Source organism: Anolis sagrei, chromosome 3, assembly GCF_037176765.1.
Source record: "Anolis sagrei isolate rAnoSag1 chromosome 3, rAnoSag1.mat, whole genome shotgun sequence".
Classification (NCBI taxonomy): domain Eukaryota; kingdom Metazoa; phylum Chordata; class Lepidosauria; order Squamata; family Dactyloidae; genus Anolis; species Anolis sagrei.
Window position 1 is genome coordinate 148,500,432 of NC_090023.1, and position 25,730 is coordinate 148,526,161.

Here is a 25,730-nt window from a genome sequence, read left to right on the forward strand (position 1 = left end):
TGACATAGATGAGGTGTGCAAATAAACATTTGTGCCTGCCACAATCACATCCACATTGACCCAAAAAATGGCTAAGAGGAATGCAGTGAATGAAACATTCCTTTACTGGAGAGGAATCCGGCCAGAAAGCAGAAATGGAGAAAAGAGGCAGTCCTGTGGTCATCTGCAGCTGACTTACTGTCATTCCCCATTGCACACGTGACTTTGCCAAGATCATGCAATAGGTTTTCATGACTGAGTAGAGATTAAAACTTTAGTCTCCAGATTTACTGACTGGCTTATGGTTGGCCATAGAGGCCTTAATTCATGTGACCCAGTGTATGGGTCGTTATTTGAGATGGCCACAGCTTCAAGAGGGAATTTGAGAGCAGTCAAAATCCTTCTGTGGCCATTTCCTGGGATTGTCTCCTATATAGATGACTGGATTTTTTTATAGTTTAAGATAGCATCACATACATGATTTTTCTTCTTCTCTAACTAATACAACATGTGAGAAATTAGAATTGCTTCTCTTGACACATTCTATGGGAATGGCTACTACTTCATATATAAATACAGAATGAAGTAGTGTTTTCTAGGAATGGGAGGCATTTTCATGTTTTTGAGTGTCATATAGGGACACCATGGTTGCAGAGATGTTTCCTAGAGATGTTACCCATCTCTTTGATATGCTTAGCCTTTCCCCTCATTATATTCAAGTTAACTACTGGTTTATAAAAAATATCGTCATCTGAGACAGATGTATTCAAGACTGTGTTTCTTTACAAGCTGCAGTGGTACTAGAAATCTAACATTTTCATCTGTATCGTGTGACCAGTAACACTTAAAATGTATGTAGTCTGCCAAATCTGTAATATTCTTCATTTATGTTATAGTTTTGTTTGCAACTGTAGGGTAATCCAGTGTTATCATCGCTGTATTGCATATATATGATGAGGCAAACGGAGAGAGAGTATCTCATTTGCCAGAAGTGTCTTACTATGTTTTTAACCAGGGATTCCTGGATCCCCACAAAATATATCTCTGTATGTTCATTCTGGGATACATGAATATGCAGCATCATGATGAATATAGGTTCCAGACTGTTCAGCTCTTTATAGGTTGAATAAAATGTGTACTGTTGGCACAATATTATTGTATTCTCTGTTTCCATTAAATAGGTATCTCATCACATACGCATACTGAACCAATGACATTTTCTGCAATAGATTCTTAGTTTTAGTATTTTAAATAACATTAATTTCTAGTTCAAAGTACAACATGACTTAATATTCACAGTGTTTTATATTTTCTAAATATAAAAATATGAGTTAGAATAAATTATATTGTATTTTAAACTAATAGGAGGTAGTAGTAGCTTAGTGCATTCAAAAACCCTGTATTTGAAACTATCATTTAGTTTCTAGTTTTAAATTATGATCTGATGTATAAACTGTATCAGTTGATGACAAACAAGTTGTGGTTTCCAAGATAGAATTCTGCTTGTACTGTATGAGGTTAAAAGTGGGATGCTGCTTCTTTCAGATAATGTAATATCGGCTTAATGGTTTGATGGACTTTCTCTACAGGAATGACCAAAATGGCCAAAATGATTGATGAACGACAACAAGAGTTGACTCACCAGGAGCACAGGGTTATGTTGGTGAACTCCATGAACACCGTGAAAGAATTACTGCCAGTTCTTATTTCAGGTAACTTCCTGCACTATGATGTTTACCAAAAGATGTGGTGAACTGCATTGTACATATCCTTAAAAATATTGAACCATGTGTGAATAAAGTTTAGCAGATAGATTCTTACTGAAAGCTGATAGACAGTTCTTGTGTGTTTTGTTGACAACTACAGATGCTAAATGTGTGCTTTTATTTGTGGCTGTCTTGGGAGAGAAAGTTATGCCTCCGAGGTCCTAGCTTGAATAGCCTGCATATCTCCTATTTATGTTCTGTGAGCCGAAGGCACTGAGATGTGTGAATTATTGGGCTATTTATATTTGATTCTGTCTGTGATACTTGCCCGTAACTAGGGGTTTTTATTTAAGGATGAGATTTAATATGGTGGTCATGCCACAGGCTCACTACCTCAGCAAGAAAAAGGCCTCAACCAGGGGTGGACAACTCTGAGTTTGAAGTTAGTCCAGAATGTTGCCAAAAGCAGGTGGTTCTCCTGCTCTCACATTGAGCAAGACACACAGAGAGAAAATAATGCAGTGATGGAAAGAGCTAGGAAGAAAGAGAGGGAGAAAGGTGTGGGAATGGTAGGGCTGAACCTGGGAAAAGTTATTTTTCTGCATTGTAGTTCGAAGAGCTTTTAAGCCAGGGGTCCTCAAACTTTTTAAACAGAGGGCCAGGCCACAGTCCCTCAAACTGTTGGAGGGCTGGATTATAATTTGAAAAAGCATGAATGGATTCCTATGCACACTGCACATATCTTATTTGTAGTGCAAAACACTTAAAAGCAATACAATAATTAAAATTAAAAACAATTTTAACAAATATAAACTTATTAGTATTTCAATGGGAAGTGTGGGCCTGCTTTTGGCTGATGAGATAGGGTTGTTGTTGTCGTCGTCGTTATGTGCTTTCAAGTCGTTTCATACTCAGGTTGACTTTGAGTGAGGGCCGGGTAAATGACCTTGGAGGACCGTATCCGGCCGTCGGGCCTTAGTTTGAGGACCCCTGTTTTAAGCCATCTAGAAGATCCTGGTCATTATTGTCCCCAAAGTAACTTTTCCTTAAAAAATCTTTATTAAATAATTTTCCAATTAACATAAAATTATAATGGGGGATAGAAAGGGAAAGAGGGGTAGGTATGTATAGGCTAAGTCTAGGGTAGAGGGATTCGGGTAGGGTGATGATATCGATTGGGTGAATTAAAATGGGTGGGGTAAAGGGTAAGGGTAGCTATGGAACTAGGGTAGGATAGGCTATGGGGGGGGGGAGAGGGAGTATAGGGTTGGTTGACTCCCAAAGTAACTTTTTCAAGTATTGCACCCTTCCAACTTGTTCCACCACTGGCTTCGGCCCAACTAAATTCTAAAATACTGTTTCTTCCCCCTCTCCCAATTTACTTCCGGGAATCTGTCTTTCAGCATTAAAATACTTCCCATCGCAGTCTAGATGTACAGTTAGACCTCTGTATCCTTAGATTCGGCAACTAGAGATATGTTGGCCTTCAAATCTCCTTCTGCTTGCTAAAATATAATGTACAAAATAAAATCTAGCAAAGAGATGAAAGCAAAAGAAAGGTAAGAAAGAAAGGAAAACCTAAAGACCTAATAGTTTTTTACTGGGAATTTAAAAAAATACCCTTTATATTTAATCCTGTTTTAATGTTAGTATATTTGTATATCTTAAAAGGTTATGCTAATGCTTTTATGTTAAGTTGCTTTGAGTCTCCTTCAGGGGAGATAAAGCGGGGTATAAATAAATACAACAACAATAACAACAGTAATAAAAAAATTTGTTGCATGCCTTCAAATCATTTCTGACTTATGGTGACCCTATCGTGGGGATCTCTTGGCAGAAATTGTTCAGAAGTTTTTTCCTTTGCCTCCTTTTGAGGACTGGAGAGTGTGACTTTCCCAAAGATTCCTTGGCAAAGCAAGGATTCAAACACAAACTGCTACACCACACCGGCTCTAAAGTAAAGATAGCAAACAACAATTGACTTAGGGTGCATCTGCACTGATCACATAATGCAGGGAGAAAGTGGAGTCCCCGGCATTGCAATGGGTTAAACTCTTGTGCTGGTAGAACTACTGACTGGTAGGTCAGTGGTTCGAATCTGGGGAGAGCGGGTTGAGCTCCCTCTGTCAGCTCCAGCTCCCCATGAGAGAAGCATCCCACAAGGATGGCAAAACATCTGGGCATCCCCTGGGCAACATCCTTGCATACGATTAATTCTCTCACATCAGAAGTGACTTGCAGTTTCTCAAGTTGTCCTTACATGAAAAAACGGGGTGAATGTGCCAAAAAGGGAAGCGAATTGAATGTGTAATTGATCACACATCAAGTGTAGGTACTGAATCCAGGTCTAGATGGTGCTTATACGTGCCAGAGAGTTCAGCTCAGATATACTTCAAGGATCCAGAATACCTGCGACTTCTTCACATGGAGGATTTTGGGTTGTTGTTTTTTTTTCAAAGCCTCCAGCTTCAATGCATCCATCCCTTAGTTTCACCATGCAATGTTGTTTATGCCTATGTGTGCTGATGTACATTATGGATGTTATTTTGGAGTGTCCCATGTTTTTGCTTATCCTGGGTTAATGTGCATTCCTCTAATACGTGTTCTTGTATTCGTTAGCACCATGCATCATTCCAATACCATGTTTTCAAGATGACTTAATTGGTCAGTGTAGCTGTGTCCTTAATCTTAGCCATTTGTCCTTTCAAAAAAGGAATGTTTCCACTGATAGTTCCAAAAAGCAAAATATGGATTTGGCGGATTTCTTTCAAATGTGAATTCTACAGACAAGAGGTCACCACTAAAACTGCCCTCTGCTCCTAATATACGTCAAATGGCAGCAACACCTGCAGAAAAACTTTCCTGATCTCAAGTCATCTTTACTGGAGAAGAATGCTTCTCCTGGTATTTTGGACTTAAAAGCTGATGACCTTAAAGTTCTTGAGTCAGGACCAACCTGACTTTAGGCAAACTTAGCAGTTGTTGTGGGGTGGGGTAGTATTTGGAATTACCAATCCTTTGAGATAGGAGTGGGCAACATCTGGGATCCAATTTTCTTCAGTCACATAAAGGAGTGTTTCATATTTGGCTTTTCTGATGTTTACAGCTATGAAGATTTTTGTAACAACTAAAAATTCCAAAAGCCAAGGAATAGAAGAGGCCTTGAAAAACCGCAATTTCACAGTAGAGAAGATGAGTACTGAAATAAATGAAATAATCCGTGTGTTACAGCTGACATCCTGGGATGAAGATGCTTGGGCCAGCAAGGTACATGTAATACTAATGAAAATAGCATTAAAAATTTACTGTCTGGATTACTATAACTTGTCTTCATCGTAATACATTTTTTTACTGGTAAGAATTCACAAGTTGGTGCTAGCTAGATCTATGTATATTTTCATTTTTCAGATATGTTTAGGAACTTCTTTATTGGTTCTACTGAGTCTGTTACAGCACTGCTGTGGGAAAATGAAATGAGTAAGAGGATCGAGTGCTCCTAGAGTCTTCCCTATTAATAGTTTATTTATCTGCTCTTTTTTAGTGTTGACTTTAGCTTGTTCTGATGTCCAGGCTTGGGACTCTCCATTACAGTTGACTCTCCATGTCCATGGGTTCTGTATTCATGGATACAACCATCCTTGGGTTGAAAATATTTGAAAAGAGAATCCAAAAAGCAAAGTTTAATTTTGCCATTTTATACAGGGGGACACCATTTCACTATTAGAATTTCCAGTGGATAACAAAAGCCCGTTGTATTTACGCATGACATTTTACATCACAATTTGTAGACAACTCAATTCTTGAATTTCATGCAAAAGTATCAACATAGAAATTATATTAAAGCATCCCAAATGTTACTTGTGTGGTGTTATAGTATAGGAAAACGTATTTGCTCTTCCCCCTCTTCTTCCATACAGATCTGTAACCAAAATGATAATTGTAATTATAATAATAGGAAAAGAGAAACCCTTGTTTTTAAAAATTATGTAAACTTTCTTGGCAAACTGAAGTTTCAGAATCCTATCATAGCAAATTATTTTAAACAAGTACCTAACTTTCCAGAACACCGGAATTTCTGAAATTGTATTTAATGACAAATAAGGTAAATATATGGAGGATGAAAACCTGGAACATTTGTAAAGGGGAACAGTGACAAATGGATAAGAGGAGCAGAAACCAGCCAGTTTACCAGTTGTTAGGATTTCTGGGATTTGAAGGCCAAAACATCTGGGAACCCACAGGTTGAGAACCACTGCTCTAGAAGGCAAATGATCCAGGAGACCTTCAGAGGACTGGGCCATCATACAAAGTCCCTTTGGCTGAATAAATGCTTACTACTCTCTTCAGCCTCTATCCCTCTTTGAATGAGGTGGCATCTTCTCAGAAATGAGAACAACTGCTGTTCGGCCACTGTATCTCTGGTGTGTGCTGGCCAGGATTGCTGTGCAACAACCCATATTCTGATAACTGTGTTTAAAACCATGTTTTAATAGAGAACACAGGATTGTTTAAGATGGATTTTTGATATACCATTCTTATGTCATGATCGTTAAATATGGGTTTAATTAAATCTTAACTACTTGTTGTTTGATACAACGAGTACTGGTTTGGATTCAATAACCCTTAGTGTAACACATTAGGGAGATGGACACTTAATAATAATAACCAGGGTTTGAGAAGGGCGGGGTTACAAATATTTGAAATAAACAAAATGAAATATTTTTATACCCCCCCCCCCCATCTTCCCGAAGGGACTTTGGGGTGGCTTACAAAGGGACATGCCTGGCAAATACAGATTAAAAACAAGCACAGAAATACATTCAACAACTAAAAATAATAAAACATCATAATCAGACAAACATAATAAACAATATTGTGGCTGAATAACAAATATTGGGTTCGAGGTCATGATTCCTAAATGCAATTATTCCCTTGTAGCGCTAAGGGCAAGTGTGGCAAATGGAGGGCTGGGCTAGGAGGCTAATGCAGTGCTGATAGAGAAACTTGAAAATTTGGGTTGCTACTCTCTTAAAGAAGCCCTCCATACATTATGTTAGATACAGTTTTAAAGTTGTGAAGAGGCTGTGATAGATTTGTGTGACTTGTGACCACATGCTAGCTTGACCTATGTATTTATGCCCCTCACTCTTATTCTGCAATGTTAGTTTACCACTTATCTTGACTTCTTCATGCATCTTTTGTTTTTCTGTTTTGTTTTGTTCTTATTCTTTTTCTCCCCTTTATAGAAGGTAAGAACTTTTCTACAACCCGCAACATTTATCTTTTCTACTAAAACAGAAAAGCATGGCCATGGGATGTTGTGCTGTGTTCAGAATGTGTGCAGTGCATTTTTCTGTGTATCAGTTGTTACACTGAACTCACATTTAAAAACAGGGGTATTAAAATGCACTTAAAGAACTCCCAGTTGCTCTGTGAGAGACAAAGTTTTTTATGAGGTGGTGACAGCCACTAGTGCTATTGCAGGGATTACTAATGTGCATTTGATGATGATGGGTTTCAGATATTTTCTGTGCTTTCCTCCGCTCACAAAATAAACCTGGTAAATGCCTTAGGCATTCCTTGTCCACTTTTTGTCTTAACTTTAGCTTTATGGCAGAAGAAATAAATGAACTGTTTCCAAACATTGTTTTGTCCTAGAGTGTAATCTGACACAATTACAGGTGAATTTTGGTTTAAATGAGAAATTGTATTAAAATGATAGTCAAGGGTGAGGTGTCTGATATTTTGATAACTTTTTGGAAATGTTTTTTGAAAAGATTTCCCACATAATTTAATATAATTTTGTTTCCTATGAGTACTGTATACCAGTGGTGGCGAACCTATGGCACGCTTGCTGGAAAGGGCACTTAGAGCCCTCTCTGTGGGCATGCGCACCATTGCAGAGTTTTCCCAGACTAGAGCCAGCTTAGCTGAGCAGGTAGTCAACCAAGAGGTAACTCTACCTTCCAAAAATGAAATAAAATAGTAATGGCCATGAAATCCAGTCCACCCACGAGAGAACTGCACCTTCTTTCTTTTCTTCTATCTCTTTCTTCTATCTCCCTCTCTTTCCATGCTCTGCCTCTCCCTCGCTGTGGCCAGCCTCGAGCTCCACATGTTCCCATACAATAACAGCATCCTGCTGTGGTGACAGCAGCTATTATTGTGCTGGTGCAGCTTTGCAGAACAGCGCACCTATGCGGAGCCCCTTGCTGCCCCTCCACGTGCTAATGGGAACTTGGCAGGAAGGAATGGAGCAGGGCGGAGCAAGAGAAATATGGCAGTGGGCAGTTAAGGGGACAAAATAGTTCTTTCTCTCTCCCTCACCGCTTGTTAAAATGGAAAGCAGCGCCCACACTTTCTCCTCTCCTCCTCTTCCCTCCCCACAGTTCTGCTCAAAAAATAGTCAGAGATGTGGAAACTCAATGCAGTGCTTCCAACTGGAGGGATGTTTGGTGCTTCCTTTAGTGCCTCTTTTCTATACTATAGAGATAATACAGTTTGATACCTGTGGGATCATGACTTTTTGTTGGAATTGAGGGACATAAGAATAAAATCTGCTTTGAAGCTTCCAAATAAAAGCTTTGAAGCTTCCAAATAAAAAATTCTAGAAATCTTTTTTAAAATCCTGAATTTAAATCTATTATGTGGCTTCAGATGAATCTACACTGTGGATGGAATGTCATGTGACATTAACTGCCATGGCTCAATGCTATGTGGTCCTGGGTGTTATAGTTTGGTGAGGCACTAGCAATACCTTGACAGGAAAGTTAAAGACCTTGTAAAACTACTACTTCCACAATTCCATAGCATTGAGCCAAGGCAGATGTCAAACTGCATTCATTCTCCAGTGTAGGTGCACCATAGGATTTGGGGACAGGAGGTCTACTGGAATACTGCATCCTGAAGGGTTCAGGAAGGTGGTTCCTTTTAGCAGTCAGCTAGGCTGGCTCTACCATAAGGCAGAAGAAAATGGTGTCACCTCAGATTGCAAATGTTGGGAGGTAGCGCAGAATGTTCCAAATTTTGGGAGGTACCAACTCCCCTCCCCCCCAACACCTTCAGATTGTCAGTTGATTTTTTATCCCATTTTTATGGGATAAAAAATCAACTTCCCCACTCATAAAAATGGGATAAAAAATCAACTGACAACCCAGTTGGGTTTGAGACATTCATTTTTCTTTCTAGTAATTGTCTCTTGTAATTGTTTTGATTTGCTTTATTGTTTATGTATATTGTTGTATTGTTGTTTTATTGAGCCCTTGGCCTTGTAAGCCGCATCGAGTCCTACGGGAGATGTTAGCGGGGTACAAATAAAGTTAATAATAATAATAATAATAATAATAATAATAGGCACAGCCCATCTTGGGCTGAACCTTGAAGAGAGTCAGGAATTGATCATATAATGGTCATGTAATATAATGATATAATAATAATGATAACAACAACATGATATAATAATACTAATAATCAGGTTAAATTGCCGTTTTGGCACTTTGCAATCGATAAGTGGGTTTTTGGTTGCAGTTTGGGCACTTGGTCTCTAAAAGTTTCACTATCACTGCTGCATACGATGATATTGTAAATTTTACTAGATATTGAAACTCCTTTGTGACATTTGGCCCACCCTGTACATGAAAAGTAATTATTTCTTTTAAGAAATGGTGCGTTGTTATAATCATTTATGCATCCGTTGTGTGTATTGAGCATTGTATGCTTATAAGATTTCTGAAGTGATTGATTATAGTGACAGATATCTATACAGAGAAATACAAACATTGAGTCCCAGAAGCTTGTGTAAGGGTTTCCATGGCATTTTAAAAAATCATCCCAATTATTTTGAATTTTTTTGCTACATGAGGTTTTTCTATTTCTAAACTGTCTAACACTTGGGCATAATGAATTCCTGTATTAAGAGGAAATGTACCAATCTGGCATCAACACTTCATGAGGGTTCCAGTAATACGGAGCATGTTATTTCCACCATCTTCACTGGAATGGATTCAAAGACAGCAGATTGTTTAATAAAGACTGTCAGAAAATGCAACCCCTTCCATTCCAAACTCTTGGATCAGCCCACAAGTATAAATTGGAACAGTGCTTCAAATCAAAAGGTGTTTTAGATTGCAAGTCTTGCTTAGACAGAGCAATGCAGACCCTTTTTCCTTTTTCATACCCATGCGTGTCTTTATTTGATTTATCTACCAGCTGTTAAAAGATAATATGGGGATAGATTTATTGCTGAGCTGTCAAAACCTTTCTTCAACTTAAATTATACTGTGCTGTATATTTTTTGTACTGAAAATGTCTTGACATAATATAGGAAGAGAACACAGGACGAGCGTTTTGTCACTGTTGAGCTTGGAGTTTGCTTCTTAGAATCAGCATGTTGAAACCTGTCAGAATCTCTCTAGGCACAGAAGTGACACCCACACCCTCCATCTTTAAAAGTCAAGTTTCAGTCCAATGGCAGAGACCCAGGAGTTCAGTCTGGGATTTCCTTTGTCCGTTGCTGAATGACATACAGACACAGTTCGTTTTTTTCCATAAGGCAACAGTGGGACTCATTTTGCATGTCATTCACTGGATTGCCACCAACAGTTTTTTGTGCAATATTCTAATATTTAATCAGCATTTTTGTGTTCTGCTACTAAGCTTTGTTGATGGCTGAAGGCATACGGCTCTTTCTATATCTCTTATTTCTTTCTGTAAGGATCTACCCACACACATATTTTAAAACCCATTTCTGCTTCTATAAGCGAGTGAAATGAATCGAGGGCTTGTGTCTGTCCTTTCTCTGTCCTGCTTTCTGTGTGTAGAAAGAAATGTCTGACTGGAGCGCATGCCTGAGAGTATCTGTACTGTTGTAAGCTGCTCCGAATCCCCTCGGGAAGATTGGACTAGGGTATAAATAAAGTTATTATTATTTGTATTATTATTATTATTACCACCCCAGATCTCCCTGTACTCACTATCCACTTGCCATCTTTCCATTTCTGGGTGGACAACACATTCAGGGAATCAGAATAATAGAGTTGGAAGAGACCATTGAAGATTGAAGATTTGAGCATTTGAGAACCTTTGTTCTGTATATTTTTTAAATAAACCTTTAGCAAGGCTAGCAATGGCAGTCAGCTATAGGATTTTCTTTTCTTCCCAGTTGGATGCATGCTACTTTTTGGTGTAGCCCAGAAAGGAAAAGAAGTTTCTTCTACAAAGAGAATGGCGAAAATAAGCCAGAACACGCTGAAAGAAATTGGACATCTTTATGGAACATATGGGGGTTTCTTGCCTTTTGTGTGGTCTTTGAATGGCAGACCTCCACACTATGTTTCAAAATGCATATGAAGTAGGGGGTGTGCAAAATAGTAGAAATCAGTTCTGTTTTCGTTCCATTTTCATTTCGAATTTCGGCTGCACCCCTGTTTTGTTTTTGGGAAGATTCTGGGAGATTAGAAGGGGTGCCATTTGGATTTGTAATACGTAGTTCTGTTTCCCTTTCAGGAAGAATCTTCCCGAAAACAGAACCAGGGGAAGGGGATGGGGGGATAGGGACAAGTTAACAGGACATGAAATTCGAAATGAAAAAAATAACAAAAACAGAATGAATTTCTGCTGTTTCGCACACCCCTAATATGAAACTGACTTGAATTGGGATTCCTTTCAAAGTTCTTGGACCTTGGCCTGTAGACTATAGGGGTTACAATAAGACCTTTTGCATGTATTTTCTTTTTAGCCATCTTTAATTAAAATTTTAATACTGGCTTTTTAACATTTTACTTCTCAGCTAGAGATGTTTTGGTGTAGATTTCCTTATGATAACTAGAATCCCTAAAATGTTCAAGATGATGGGGGCTGTGAGTGCCATGGAAGTTACCATCAAGTGGCACAGTATGCAGTAACCATCACTATTCTTTCTACATTGGAAGAGATATCATTGTGTGTCTCCCACATTTGGTTGCTGTAGCACATATACCCCTTCATAATTGGCTTTTTTGTGAAAGGATTTCGGGGGGGGGGGGGGTGATAAACTACTATAGAAAATTACAATAGGTATATGTAAATTTTAAATTTCCTGAGTAAATTAGCATAAATGGGAAAAGCCAGAGATATTTAAGACTACAGCAACACTTAGATTTAGACCTCAATATTTGAAATAATCAAGGTGAAAGAAGAAAGCGCAAAAGCTGGGTTGCAGTTAAACATAAAAAAAACCAAGATTATGGCAACAAGAATGATTGACAACTGAGAAATAGAGGGAGAAAACGTGGAGGCAGTGACAGACTTTGTATTTCTAGGTGCAAAGATTACTGCAGATGCAGACTGCAGCCAGGAAATCAGGAGACACTTCTTGGGAGGAGAGCAATGACCAATCTCGATAAAATAGTGAAGAGTAGAGACATCACACTGGCAACAAAGATCCGCATAGTTAAAGCAGTGGTATTCCCCATAGTCACCTACGGATGTGAGAGCTGGATCCTAAGGAAGGTTGAGCGAAGGAAGATAGAAGCTTTTGAGCTGTGGTGTTGGAGGAAAGTGCTGAGAGTGCCTTGGACTGCGAGAAGATCCAACCAGTCCATACTTCAAGAAATAAAGCCTGACTGTTCATTGGAGGGAAGAATAGTAGAAGCCAAGATGAAGTACTTTGGCCACATCATGAGAAGAAAGGAAATCTTAGAGAAGACAATGATGCTGGGGGAAATGGAAGGAAAAAGGAAGAGGGGCCGATCAAGGGCAAGATGGATGGATGGTATCCTTGAAGTGACTGGAATGACCTTGAAGGAGTTGGGGGTGGTGACGACCGACAAGGAGCTATGGCGTGGACTGGTCCATGAAGTCATGAAGAGTTGGAAACGACTGAACGAATGAACAACAACACCATTTGAAATAAGCAGTGGCAACTTTTTCCTGCAGTCAATGCAAAAAGCGCAAGACATATTTTCTTTCCTATTGTTATCATTTTAGCAAGCAGGTGTGTGCTATAAAGAACTTGCGTGTTTGACTCTGTTCTCCCATGCCAGGTACTGCTGTCATATAAAAAACCCTAATATATCAAGGAGAAGGGAAACCCAGAAAAATGTTTTGTTTCATTTGCTCACATGTGTTCCCTTTTTCTCTCTGTTCTACTTAGGTGTAGGTGCAAATATGTGACTTTTGAGGTAGAAAGACTGTAAAATATGCAGTTTCCCATCAGAAGTCCTGGAGCAGAACTATTTTGTGTTTTTTCTGCTTGGTTGTAATTCTCACCCCCTGCACTGACAATCCCAGGATACTGATGCTATGATGCTGTTATAGTTGCATTAATATCATTAATAATATTGTTGTATTAATACTAGTTGCCTTCTGACTTTTAAAAAATTAAGTCTGCTTAATATAACTTGTTTAGAATAGATAAGCATTTGAATGCTGTGCATAACATTGCAAGTCTTTTCACTTGTGGTTTTCTGCTTTTAAACCTAAAGAATTTGCACTGGGGCCTCTTACAGCATTTAGCTCTTTGGGACCTCCAAGTACTGAAGCAATGTACATGGTGACTAAGTTTGCAGTTATGTCAGAAAATTGGCCTTGGTGTGTTCCTTCCAGCCTTGCCTTCTTTGGTAATGAAATGCAGATATGGCTTAGGCTCTGCAGGCTATATCACTTCATAGGTATTGGAGCCTGGTAGCAGGCAGCCTTTTTAACAGGGAGCATATTTTTTGCACTAAGTAAGGGCTGAAATGCTAGAAACATTGGATGTGTCTGCATTGGCTCTCAGACTCCCATCCTCCCCACCCTGTATGACAAACATAAGCTTTTAAGGGCCTTTCCAGACACGCCTTATATCCCAGGATCAGATCCCAGGTTTTCTGTTTATCCCAGATTATCTGGAAGTGCGGACTCATATAATCTGGTTTAAAGCAGAAAACCTGGGATCAGATCCTGGTATATGGGGCCTGTCAGGAACCCTTAGTCTCCTTTTTCACTTCAACTTCTTCCTCAAAGATATAACCTGGGGACGGTTTAAGCAAATCACAGGCTGCTCAGTATCAAAAAGCTAAGGTTCAATGATGCTAGGTGGCACCTTATTCACACAGTGTTCACACTGGAGGAGGGAAAGTGCCAACAGGCTCCTGTAACAGATGGTTAATTTCTCTAAAAGAACTTTCCTGTTACCTTTAATAGTAAATGTTTTGAGCAAGAAGCAGTACATGTTTGTCTTTCATTACACTTTTGCTTTTATGATAGTCATTAAATATAGAGTTCTTTTGGCTGTACACCAGAGTTTTCCAAGCTTTTCATGTTGGTGACATACCTTTTCAATGTGCATTATTTCATAACATAATAATTTAGTTTTCTGGTTGCTTGAGAGCTACTATTATAATTATAAGAGCATTATAATATTTATAATTATAATATTATTTATAATATTATAATTATATTATATTATATTATAAATGTCTTGTCGAAGGCTTTCATGGCCGGAATCACTAGGTTTGAGAGCATATTATTGGAGAACACAGAAATGCTGGACCACTCTAACAACCACTATGTCACTACACAGAGAAGCCATTGAAATCCACAAGCATGTGGACAATTTCAACAGAAAGGAGGAAACCATGAAAATGAACAAAATCTGGCTACCAGTATTAAAAAAAACTCTAAAATTACAACAGCAAAACAACAGAGGGGAAACAATCAAGGACATCTAATCACCTCTCAACAAAAGATTGCCCCAGGCACTGCCAGGCCATCAAATGCTAATCGAGGTGGTCAGTTGAAACATTCACACCTAGCTCCAACAGACAAGAGTTCTTTGTCCCACAGATATATAAACCCATTTTCCTAGTTCCAACAGACCTCACTACCTCTGAGGATACTTGCCATAGATGCAGGTGAAACGTCAGGAGAGAATGTCTCTAGAACATGGCCATATAACCCGAAAAAACTTACAGCAACCTAATATATTATAAATATTATATTTATAATATAATGTAATATTATATTATAAAATTATAATATAATTATAAGCCGCTCTGAGTCTCCTTCGGGATGAGAAGGGCAGCATATAAATGTCGTAAATGAATAAATAAATATTAAAATAGGCCTAATGCTATACCCCATACTATACCACACCATAAACTCTGGCTCCTTCCACACTGCCCCTATATCCCAGGATCTGATCCCTGATTATCTGGCAGTGGAGTCTCATACAGTATAATCCAGTTTAAAGCAGATAATCTGGGATCAGATCCTGGGATATAGGGGCAGTGTAGAAGGGGCTTATATTGATTTGATATTATTAATTGAAAATACAATAAGTAAAAGCAAATCGAGACAAACTTAACTTGATCTAACACAGTTTTACCCTTTTACTGTATTATAAAAGAGACTTTTTATGTAAAGTATGATTTCTTCAGTATCATTCCTTTCTTTTTTTTGCCAGTTGCTTGAGGGTTTTGATTAAATGAGAGTCTAGTATACATCTGCCTAATCTCCCTCCTGTTCCTCTGAATTAGATTACAATGAATAGAATTATCTTGCTCCCTGAGTAGTAATTGAATCAAGAGAAAATAGAGAGTGCATGCAGAGAACTGCGTGGTTGTGATTTCATGTGTTTTAAAGATTTAATAATTAACCTTAATGGAGTCTTGAAAAATTGTCTTTTTCTTCCTTTTCAAATTGTGATAGGCTTTGGGAAATGGTGGAGCATCGTAAAACCTACAACAATGCATGTTACAACTTCTGCGTTGATATATATCTTGTTAAGATGCTGATAATTCTGTGACTCACAGCAACCCAATTGTGACTTGTTTTTAATGCAAGAATGTTGTGGTTCCTTTTGTGCTTTGTAATGTTGTCAAAATGTGAATTCTGCAAAGTGTTATATAGATCAACACCTTTCCCGCCTTCCTTTTTTTTTAAAGGACACAGAAGCAATGAAGAGGGCATTGGCCTTAATAGATTCCAAGATGAACCAAGCCAAAGGCTGGCTGAGAGACCCCAGTGCTCCAGCAGGTAAGGTCTGCAGATGGTGACCAGAATAGGACACAAACATGTCCTTACTTACTTAGGCGATCCCTCGCTTTCCGAGGATGATTGTCTTCCAATATTCTTGTGGGTCCGTATGTGGCTGTGGAGCCCTATTCTTGCTCTGCATCTTCTTCCACAGTGAGGGCATTGGTTTCCAGGTAGAAGGCGGTCTCGGCCGGGGTTGGCTTGACGCGCCTTCCTCTTGGCATGTTTCTCTTTTTCACCCTCCATTCGTGCCTCCTCAAATTCTGCAGCACTGCTGGTCACAGCTGACCTCCAGCTGCAGCGGTCAAGGGCCAGGGCTTCCCAATTCTCACAGTCTATGCCAGAGTTTGTAAGGTTGGCTTTGAGCCCATCTTTAAATCTCTTTTCCTGTCCTCCAACATTCCGTTTTCCGTTCTTGAGTTCGGAGTACAGCAGCTGCTTTGGGAGACGGTGGTCGGGCATCCGGACAACAAACATGTCCAATTTAATAATAATAATAATAATAATAATAATCTTTATACCCTGCCACCATCTCCTCAAAGAATGCAGACAACAAAAATTACATCAGAATAAAATATGTACAGTAGCAAAATAAAATAAATAAAGCAAATTAACACAATATAAAATCGAACAGAATGGGCAGATCAAATGGACGAGGTAAAATGATAAAACCCTGGATGAGGTAGGAATAGAAAATATGTAATTGAGGGGAACTCAAAAAGGATAATTTGCAGTAGGAAAATGAATAGGAAGTTTGAATTATGCAACCTATATAAATAAAGCTCAGTTTAATTTTACATAATTCATTTTGCTTTTGTTAATTAATAAGAAAGTGTCCCTTGGTGTTAGAATCACAGACACCTTAAAGGGCCAGACTCAAAAGTTTATTAAAACAAAGGAAGAACGACGCAGTGCCAGTGGTCAAAAACTCAAGAAACAACCAGTCCTGGTTAAAAAAGATTTACAGAAATATAATCCGGATTAGTTGGATAAAAGAAACGAATCAACAAAGCGTTCTTAGGTCAAACAAAAAGGCACAGTACACAACTGGTTAATGAAAGGAGGAGCTGCAGGAAGCGAAGCGTCGTCAGCCGAAGTCCAGGGTCGAAGCGGGAGAAATCCAAAACAGCACAGGTCCAAAGTCCGTAGAAGCAGCGTCTTTAGCCAAGCCGATCCAGGTCCAGGAAGGGAGAAGTCCACACTCACGAGAACCCAATCCGGGTCAATAACAAGCAAATGATCAAGAGATTCAAACTACAGATCCCAAACCAACACCAAACACGAAACTGGCAGCAGCAAGTCACACAGCACCCAAAACACGAACGCACTCCAACAACTTGCCTTCTGAAAGGATCCCTCATCCCTGAACCCACTTTTATTTACAACTCATCATCAGAAGATGAACTGACCACTGCCCCATCATTATACCCCACAGCTGCTTCCAGCTCTTCATGTGAGCCTTGTCTTCCCCTCCAAGTCCTCCATCTCCTGTCAAGACTTAGATCCCCCCACGACTCACCCCTAGAGAACCCTATAAAGGTATCACTAGTTGTTGGCTCCTCACAAATAGCTTGCACTTCTCTTATTTTAGTTCAATCCATGGCGTCTCCTTCTTCTCCTTCACTCATTGACCCATCATCCCCAGAGAATCCTTCAAATGACTCCTCATCTGTAGGCGCTGTAAATATGTCCCGGATCCTCTTTCTCTACTGCTCATCATCAGATTCCTGCTCCCGAGTAACCCTTTTTTCCCTTCTGGCACCCACACTACTGTTTGTAACGTTACTCACAGGTTCTACTTGGGCATTGATATTTCTTCCCAGCTACTGGAAATTCTCCTTATTTCCCCTATTTTCTCCCAACGTTTAAGCTTCGCTGAGATTAAGTCAAGATTATCTTTAAACCGCTAAAGCCTGGGGTTTTAAAAAATATTTATTACCAAAATAAAAACTGAGATGTTAGGTACACTGGATTATAAATTCCAGGTCACAATGATGTGATTGCTCAGTTACTGCATTCACATGGCCATGGCATACCTTTTAATGTTAGAAGATGAGAATGGAAGCTTTTAGACTCTAATATTCTTTAAAATATTAATATAAAACAAATTGACTCTATCCTAAGTGGTTTGGAAAGCTTTGCTTGTTTTATGAAGTCATCCAGATTCTTTAGTTGAGACAGTTCTAAATTAGTAGTCTGGTATTGCTGTTCTTTTTGGAAAGGTGTTGCATATTTATGAATGTACCAGCTGATGTTAAGAAGCATGTCCTAAATAAACATTCAAGGGTTTCACTCTGTATATTCTGAAATCACTGCTGGTTCTCCACCTTGGTTTGATTATGCTGGTTTTTATGAGCACTTATTTTGTGACTGTATTTTTCTCCCTGTGATCAGAAAGAAAACACGCTTGTCATGTATATGCAGCACAGTGTCTCAGTGTCACTAGCAAATACTCTTGGTTTGGGGATTGTTGAAGACTCTCAGCTTGCATGGCTAACATCGAAATTAATAATTTTGGCTCCCAAACTTGCAGTTGACTTATACATTAGGTTAACACACACACACACACACACACACACACACAAGTATGTTTGGTAGGTTTTTTCAGTGTCTAAATAGCATGCAAATAGGTATATGCTAGTCCTGCCACCTTCTGTTGCTCTCCAATATGGAGGATGATGGAGTCACCCTGATGGTTTGAAACTGCACGGAGAATCTCCACAGATACTGAAAGCTATGCTGTTCAAACTATTGCCCTCCTTGGGTAGTGAACAATGTAGGTATGGAGTTAATGTTCTCTTTGTGTGTTGAATGGAGCATTTCATCTCAAAAGATATGTGTCTTCTTGGCTTTTGGTGATTGCTTGACAGAAATGGTGTCGCTTTACACATCCAACTTGTTGGATCTAGAACAGATTTTGTTTTCAAGATCAAGTAGTTCGGCAATCTCAAGTGAATTACAACTGCCAGAGTTTTGAGTTCATGGTTACTTTGGAAGCTTTCTGGTTACTTCGTATTTTTCTCCTGGTCAGTCGAAAGGCCGAACAGGGTATAGGGTTACAGCCTGTGCTGGACGGGGTTACACTCCCCCTGAAGGCGCAGGTTCGCAGTTTGGGAGTTCTCCTAGATTCATCACTGAGCCTGGAGCCCCAGGTTTCGGCGGTGGTCAGGGGAGCTTTTGCACAATTAAAACTTGTGCGCCAGCTGCGCCCGTACCTTGGGAAGCCTGACTTGGCCATGGTGGTCCACGCTTTGGTTACATCCCGTTTAGACTACTGCAACGCTCTCTACATGGGGTTGCCTCTGAAGACTGCCTGAAAGCTGCAGCTAGTCCAACACTCAGCAGCCAGAGTACTAACAGGTGCTGGGTACAGGGAGCATACCACTCCGCTGTTACACCAGCTCCACTGGCTACCAATTAGCTTCCGAGCAAAATTCAAAGTGCTGGTGTTAACCTATAAAGCCCTAAACGACTCCGGCCCTGTTTACCTCTCCGAACGTATTCTCCCCTATGAACCATCAAGATTATTAAGATCGTCTGGAGATGCCCTGCTCTCGGTCCCACTGGCCTCGCAAGCGCGTCTGGTGGGGACGAGGGACAGGGCCTTCTCGGTGGTGGCCCCTCGACTCTGGAACTCTCTCCCACTGGAGATCAGAACCGCCCCTTCTATCCTGACATTCGGGAAACAGGTGAAGACGTGGTTATGGAGACAGGCATTCGACGAGTGAGCCAACACCCTGAGATATGGATGGAGGATGATGAACAACGATTTTAGTGTGACGACTGACCATTGTAGTTATTGAATGTAATTGCTGTTTTAATGTTTTATTGTAATACGAATTATGATGTTTTATTGACTGTATGTGATATTATGGTTGAAAACCGGTCTGAGTCCCCCAAGAGAGGTGAGAAGGTTGGTATACAACACTTTTAAATAAACAAATGAATAAATTTTAGAAGGGACCCTACCCATAACATCTGTAGGAGTATGTGGAAAGTGTCCACCAGGTGCTGGTGACTGAAGCATTTCCTCAAAGGTGGTTTTGTAATTCCAAGGGTGATGCGTATTTTCATTGAGTTTCTGTCAGTATTTTTGTTCTTGTAATGCCTCCCAGGAAATGGCATATGAGAAGCTAATTTAGTAAAAAAAAGTCCATGATCAGTGAGTGATAGAGTCAGTGCTGATGCGCTTATAAGGTTTGATGTAACCAAGAGTTCTGAAAAGAGAGCCCCATTTCCCTAAAAGGTGGTTTTGTAAAAGGAAGATCCTGAGATTGCTTACTTTCCAGATTTTATCTCTTGGAATCCCAGAGTAAGGGGAGGGAAATTTTCTATATACCATGAATGTATTTTTTCTAAATTCCAGAAGTTCATCTGTTCATTTCAATTTTCAAAATTAGTATAATGTCAAGCTTTTAACCCTTGTTTGTGTTTTTAAAATACATTGCAACTGTACCCTCAGTTTGCTTCTGATATAAATACATATTTCAAATTTGTCTTTAACAATTTCTTCTATAATTGTGTATATTTATGCCCAGCATTTCTGAGCCTTTTTACATGACCACCACATATGATAGAAAGTGCCTACTTTTTCCAAGGCATTTTAAAGCCATAGTTGTGCTTCTAAACAGGCACTCGGTCTTAGCTCTTAACATCCAGTAAGACAAATGATCACATACAATGTAATCAGTAAAATAGGAACACTGGGGAATGTACAATAGAATGTAGAGGCACATCACACAATAATTTGAGGTGCCTGCCTTCTGTTTCTGTACATTGTTATGTATGAAAGGGAATTCATCATGTGTTCACTGTTCAGGGTCTGACTTATCAAATATCAGGGCTCAAAAGTTTAGCTACCTGAATTGGGTGCAATCTGCTTTTGAATTTAATTTATCATGTGCGTATATCTCCATCCCTCATCAGTTGTTTTTTTCCTAAGCTTTGAAAGAGTTTAAGGGATTTTTCTTTTTAAATCAGATAATTACAACAATAGTAATGTTTCTAAATATATTTGAAACTCTGTATTTACTTCCTTGTTCAAAAGAATAAAAAGATGACATATCACTTCCCACCGTAATACATATTAACGTTCGGTGACAAGCATTATGCTTAATCCTCAGAAATGGCATGCCTGTTACTAGAACAATATTGTCCTGTTGCAGGAACACTGTTTTATTAAAATGGATTATATTTCTCTTACAGCTCATTCTTTCATTCCTTTGTTGAGTGTTGTATAGCTTTTGATAGAAGTGGCAATTCCATGTGAATCAATTATGCATGAATCTCATTGTCTTTGTCCCCACATTGTCACTTCCTAGGAGACTCTGGCGAACAAGCCATAAGACAGATCCTGGATGAAGCAGGAAAAGTGGGAGAGCTGTGTGCGGGCAAAGAACGCAGAGAGATTCTCGGAACCTGCAAAATGCTTGGCCAGTTGACTGATCAAATAGCCGACCTTCGCGCTAGGTAAAGACCCTCTTCATCTTCAATGCATTTAATGCTTTGCTTATGAGATAAGTTTTCTAGGGGAATGTATTTTCCTAAAAGCAACACAAATGAAGAAGTTTGTGAATTTATATTAAGTAAGTATGAAGAGTTTTTATTCCCTGTGAATATCCCCTGTGAATATCCATCAACATTCATTTTAGTGAATGGAAAGGCTCCATCCTATTAATGCAGATTCTAGTCTTTGTTATTTCTCGTTCATTTGAAGATGCTTACTTTTAAAGATATATATGGACTTCCTTCCACTGTAAGGATAAGGGAAATAATTTAATTGTGTTTGTGTTTCATTTGCCTTCTGATTATGTCGCTATCTCTGTCACAGTTTGAAGGCCTGTTTTCGATTTTCACATCTATGTTACTATCCTGTTTATAGAGACTTTGGACAGGAGGACCCTCTTTGTTCCACTCAAGAAACAAACAAAGTTTGATCTGACTCACTACTCCAGAGGTCCTCAAACTTTTTAAACAGAGGGCCAGGTCACAGTCCCTCGAACTGTTGGAGGGCCAGATTATAATTTGGAAAAAAACCATGAATGAACACTATACATATCTTATTTGTAGTACAAAAAACACTTTAAAACAATACAATAATTAAAATGAACATTTTAACAAATAAACTTATTAGTATTTCAATTGGAAGTGTGGACCTGCTTTTGGCTGATGAGATAAGATTGTTATTGTTTGTTGTGTGCTTTCAAGTCATTGCAGACTTAGGTTGACCCTGAGTGAGGGCCGGGTAAATGACCTTGGAGGGCCATATCTGGCCCTCAGGCCTTAGTTTGAGGACCCCTGCACTACTCCTTGGTAATTTTGGGAGTCACCGAGCCCCTAAACATACCTGAGTTCTCTGCATATACATTATGATCTTTGGATATTTACAGAAACATCACCAGGTCCATGATCAATCACACTCTAAAGAACTTCTGCATGCTTGATCCATGTGGCCTCTGCACTCTCCAGAGTCTAGCAGAAGGTTCTTGTGTCACGTTAAGGGGACTCCTGGGTTAGGAGTGTCAAGGGAACTTGCCACTGGTCAACTGAAGGGTGACTAGGTTTCTGGTGGACCCACTGTATAGTTTAGACAGGTTCACCTTTTCATTTCATGTGGTTTAGAGAAAATGGCTCATGGTATCTTCAAAACAGTCTTCTAGTTAAGTATTTGTGTTTTTGGTTTTTTTGAAAGATTATGTTTTAATTTTGACCTAGTGGCAGTCAGTGGCTGGTCTTCTTTGACATAGGTTAATCATTAGGTGATTTAGTAGCATTATATGATTCCATACTATAATTCTACATGCAGAAAACAAATTAATACCGTCCCTTACTTTGAAAGACTGGGGCAAAGTCTCACAAGCCCTTGTCTTATTTTTTCTTGTTCAGACGTATCAAATGGGCACAACTTTCTTGAGGACAAGGAAATAACCTGAATAAAACTGTCAGATTAAGGAATTTTAGAAAGTTGAGTCATGTATGGGCAAAAAAATCCCACAGTGGTCACTGGTGTTTGGGTTGAGGCCACTTTTGTGTTCTTTTAATCATCTTTGTTGGCATTCTACAATTTCTATCTACATAGAGCTATGACTCTTTGTGAATTATAGCAGTTTTAATGCTATATGAGACTTTTATGTTCTTCTTCTTTGCTGACAATAGAGGACAAGGTGCTACACCACTAGCCATGCAAAAGGCCCAGCAAGTGTCCCAAGGATTGGATTTACTAACAGCAAAAGTGGAAAATGCAGCTCGCAAGTTGGAGGCCATGACCAACTCTAAGCAGGCGATTGCCAAGAAAATCGATGCAGCTCAGGTACTCATGGTGCTATTTCAGATAAAGGAAGAAATGGTCTCCCCAATTTTGCTGAAATATAGTGGGATCTCATAAACTGAAATATGTCATTCTCAGATTAGGTCCTCCTTTGCTAGTTTGGATTTATTTAGTGAGAACATCATATTTTATTTTAGTTATAACAGTGCATTTGACCCTTGGGGTGACATGTTTTAACTCTGTAACATTCGCAGTGTAATTCTCTGTTTATTAATATCAAATGCTTTTTAAAAAGTACCCAAAATATTTTTAAAATGTGTATTTTAAGTTAAAATATGGTTACCAATGTGTTTTTTCAGAGAGTATACATTTAGAAATGTATTTTTAGGGCAGTATGAATTTTTGGGAAAATATTACTTATAAAATTTACTGATTATTCTGGGACCTATATGGAACTGGCATTGTGTGGTCTTTGATTTGACCAATGGCTGTATACAAGGGCCTTTTCTTGCATTACCTTAAAAGACTTGGTTCCTCCTTAATCTATCTTGAGGACTGTATGCTTGGGGACCAAAACTCTATTTAAATGAAGTTTCTATTCTAAAAATACTTCATGTGCTTTCTTTCCAAGATGGAAATGTACATTCTGAACATGGCTTTTGATATTATTAGATAAAGATACTACTGCTGCTGCTGCTGCTGCTACTACTCCTACTCTTCCTCCTACTACTAATACTACTACTACTAATAATAATAATTTTATTTCTTACCTCTCTCTTCTCATGGCTAGAGGCAGGTTACAACTATTTAACTATTAGAGCTTTCAGTTCTGTATTGTTATTTTTTTCTTTACGTGAAGAGCTGGCTTGCGGACCCTAATGGGGGCAGTGAAGGAGAAGAGCACATCCGAGGCCTTATGGCTGAAGCCAGGAAGATTGCAGAACTCTGTGATGACCCCAAAGAGAGAGATGATATTCTGCGCTCCCTGGGCGAAATCTCTGCTTTGACTGCTAAATTGTCAGACCTCCGGAAACAGTATGTATTACTATGTTTATAGCAGTTTCCATTTTTTGTTTTGTTTTTGGAATGCACTCCTGAGTATGGTTGCAGACATATACATTCCTTTGTTTTATACTTTACGTTGTGCTTTCATTTATTAAGATTGCATTTTTTGCCATCTAATATGCCTGAGATAAGAGAAATTCTGTGGGCATATTCAGAAAAAAGACTTCCGTTAGTTTGATGGTAATATTCAATTCCCTGATAACCATGGGAATTTTAGTTCTGGGGACAGATCTCTATGATCATTCTCTGCACTTCAGTAAAGTATGGCTGGATTTTTTTTTTTTGAAGAAGCCTTGACAGTCAATTGTGTAGATTTAAAGCATCCCTTTGGCCTTATGTGGCAGATGATGCCTTAAAAAGAATAGATTGCCAGTGGTCAAGTCAAATGTAAAATCTTACTAGGCACGAACCTTTTCTTTTATGTCTTATCGTATTTGCTTCCCTTAAATAAAAAATTGAATTATCCATTTTGAAAATATATCCATGGCTTTTCCTAAGTGCCATTAACATGAGTGTTTCTAATTAGAGTCAAAAGCACAATGATTATATTTAAATTTTGCCTATAACAGTAGACTCTCAGTTAACCTGAACTCAAGCAACCAGAACAATCAAGCACCCACCAAGAAAATCAAAGAAATAGTACTTTAAATATATCCATGGGGTTTCCTAAGTGTCATTAACAAGAGTGTTTTGAATTATACTCAAAAGTACAGTGATTATATTTAAACTTTTCCTATAACATTAGATTCTTAGATAACCAGAACTCAAGCAACCAGAAAAATCAAGCACCCAGAAAGAAAATCAAAGGCAATACTTTAAAAAACTGTTTTATAATACCGTGAAACAGTAAAACCGTGTTACGTTAACTTCAGTTTGCCTTTATTTACTTTTAATTACTGTGTTTCAATACAACTATCAAGTCAATACAGAGTTTGTGGTATGGCATAGTATAAGTTAAAACTATTTTAATGATAACTCTTGAGCAATCAGAAATCTACCAATCCCCATGGGTGCCCATTTAGTGTGAGTCTAATGGATATAGAACCCAGTCTGATTGTTTTAAAAATATTTTATTTTATTTATTTACAATATTTCTATCCTGCCTTTCTTGAACTCAAGGTGACTCAAGGCGCCTTACAACCAGGCAGCCATATGATGCCTTAACAATATACACTTAAAACCACATTTAAAACAGAATTAAAAATAGTATCTTTTTTAAAAAACATATAAAACGAATACTGCCACTGTTAGCCTCGTTCAAAATCATTGTCTGAACATTTCCAATATTCAATTTCACATAATTTCACATAATTCCATGTTTGTCTGTTGCAGTAGATTTCAAAGTGATTTTGCATGAATTGTGTAACTGTTTTTCTGATTCTTTCCAGTGGGAAAGGGGATTCTCCAGAAGCCCGAGCCTTAGCCAAGCAGATAGCCACGTCTCTTCAGAATTTGCAGTCCAAAACCAACAGGGCTGTGGCAAACAGCAGACCTGTCAAAGCAGCTGTCCACTTGGAAGGGAAAATTGAGCAAGCTCAGAGATGGATAGACAATCCTACAGTTGATGATCGCGGAGTAGGTAAGTTATTTACCATCTCTGTGCTAGCCTCCTAAACACAAAATTACTCAGTTGATGTATGCTTGTACTTCAATGGGTCAATGCAAAATCTTATTCAGCTGCAAAATATTTCCCTTTAAATATTCCTCAAGCTACAAAG

The 25,730-nt window shown here is 38.8% G+C and overlaps 1 protein-coding gene across 2 annotated transcripts in view; it reads left to right on the plus strand.

The window, feature by feature from the left end:
- VCL (vinculin) overlaps positions 1 to 25,730 on the plus strand; it is a 101,577-nt gene that overhangs the window by 44,666 nt on the left and 31,181 nt on the right. For both annotated transcript variants that reach the window (XM_060769136.2, XM_060769137.2), the window contains exons 5-11: positions 1,569 to 1,691; positions 4,792 to 4,952; positions 15,590 to 15,680; positions 21,002 to 21,149; positions 22,836 to 22,989; positions 23,807 to 23,982; positions 25,401 to 25,591. In XM_060769136.2, the coding sequence (XP_060625119.2) occupies positions 1,569 to 1,691; positions 4,792 to 4,952; positions 15,590 to 15,680; positions 21,002 to 21,149; positions 22,836 to 22,989; positions 23,807 to 23,982; positions 25,401 to 25,591 (1,044 nt within the window). The remainder of the gene's footprint in view (positions 1 to 1,568; positions 1,692 to 4,791; positions 4,953 to 15,589; positions 15,681 to 21,001; positions 21,150 to 22,835; positions 22,990 to 23,806; positions 23,983 to 25,400; positions 25,592 to 25,730) is intronic.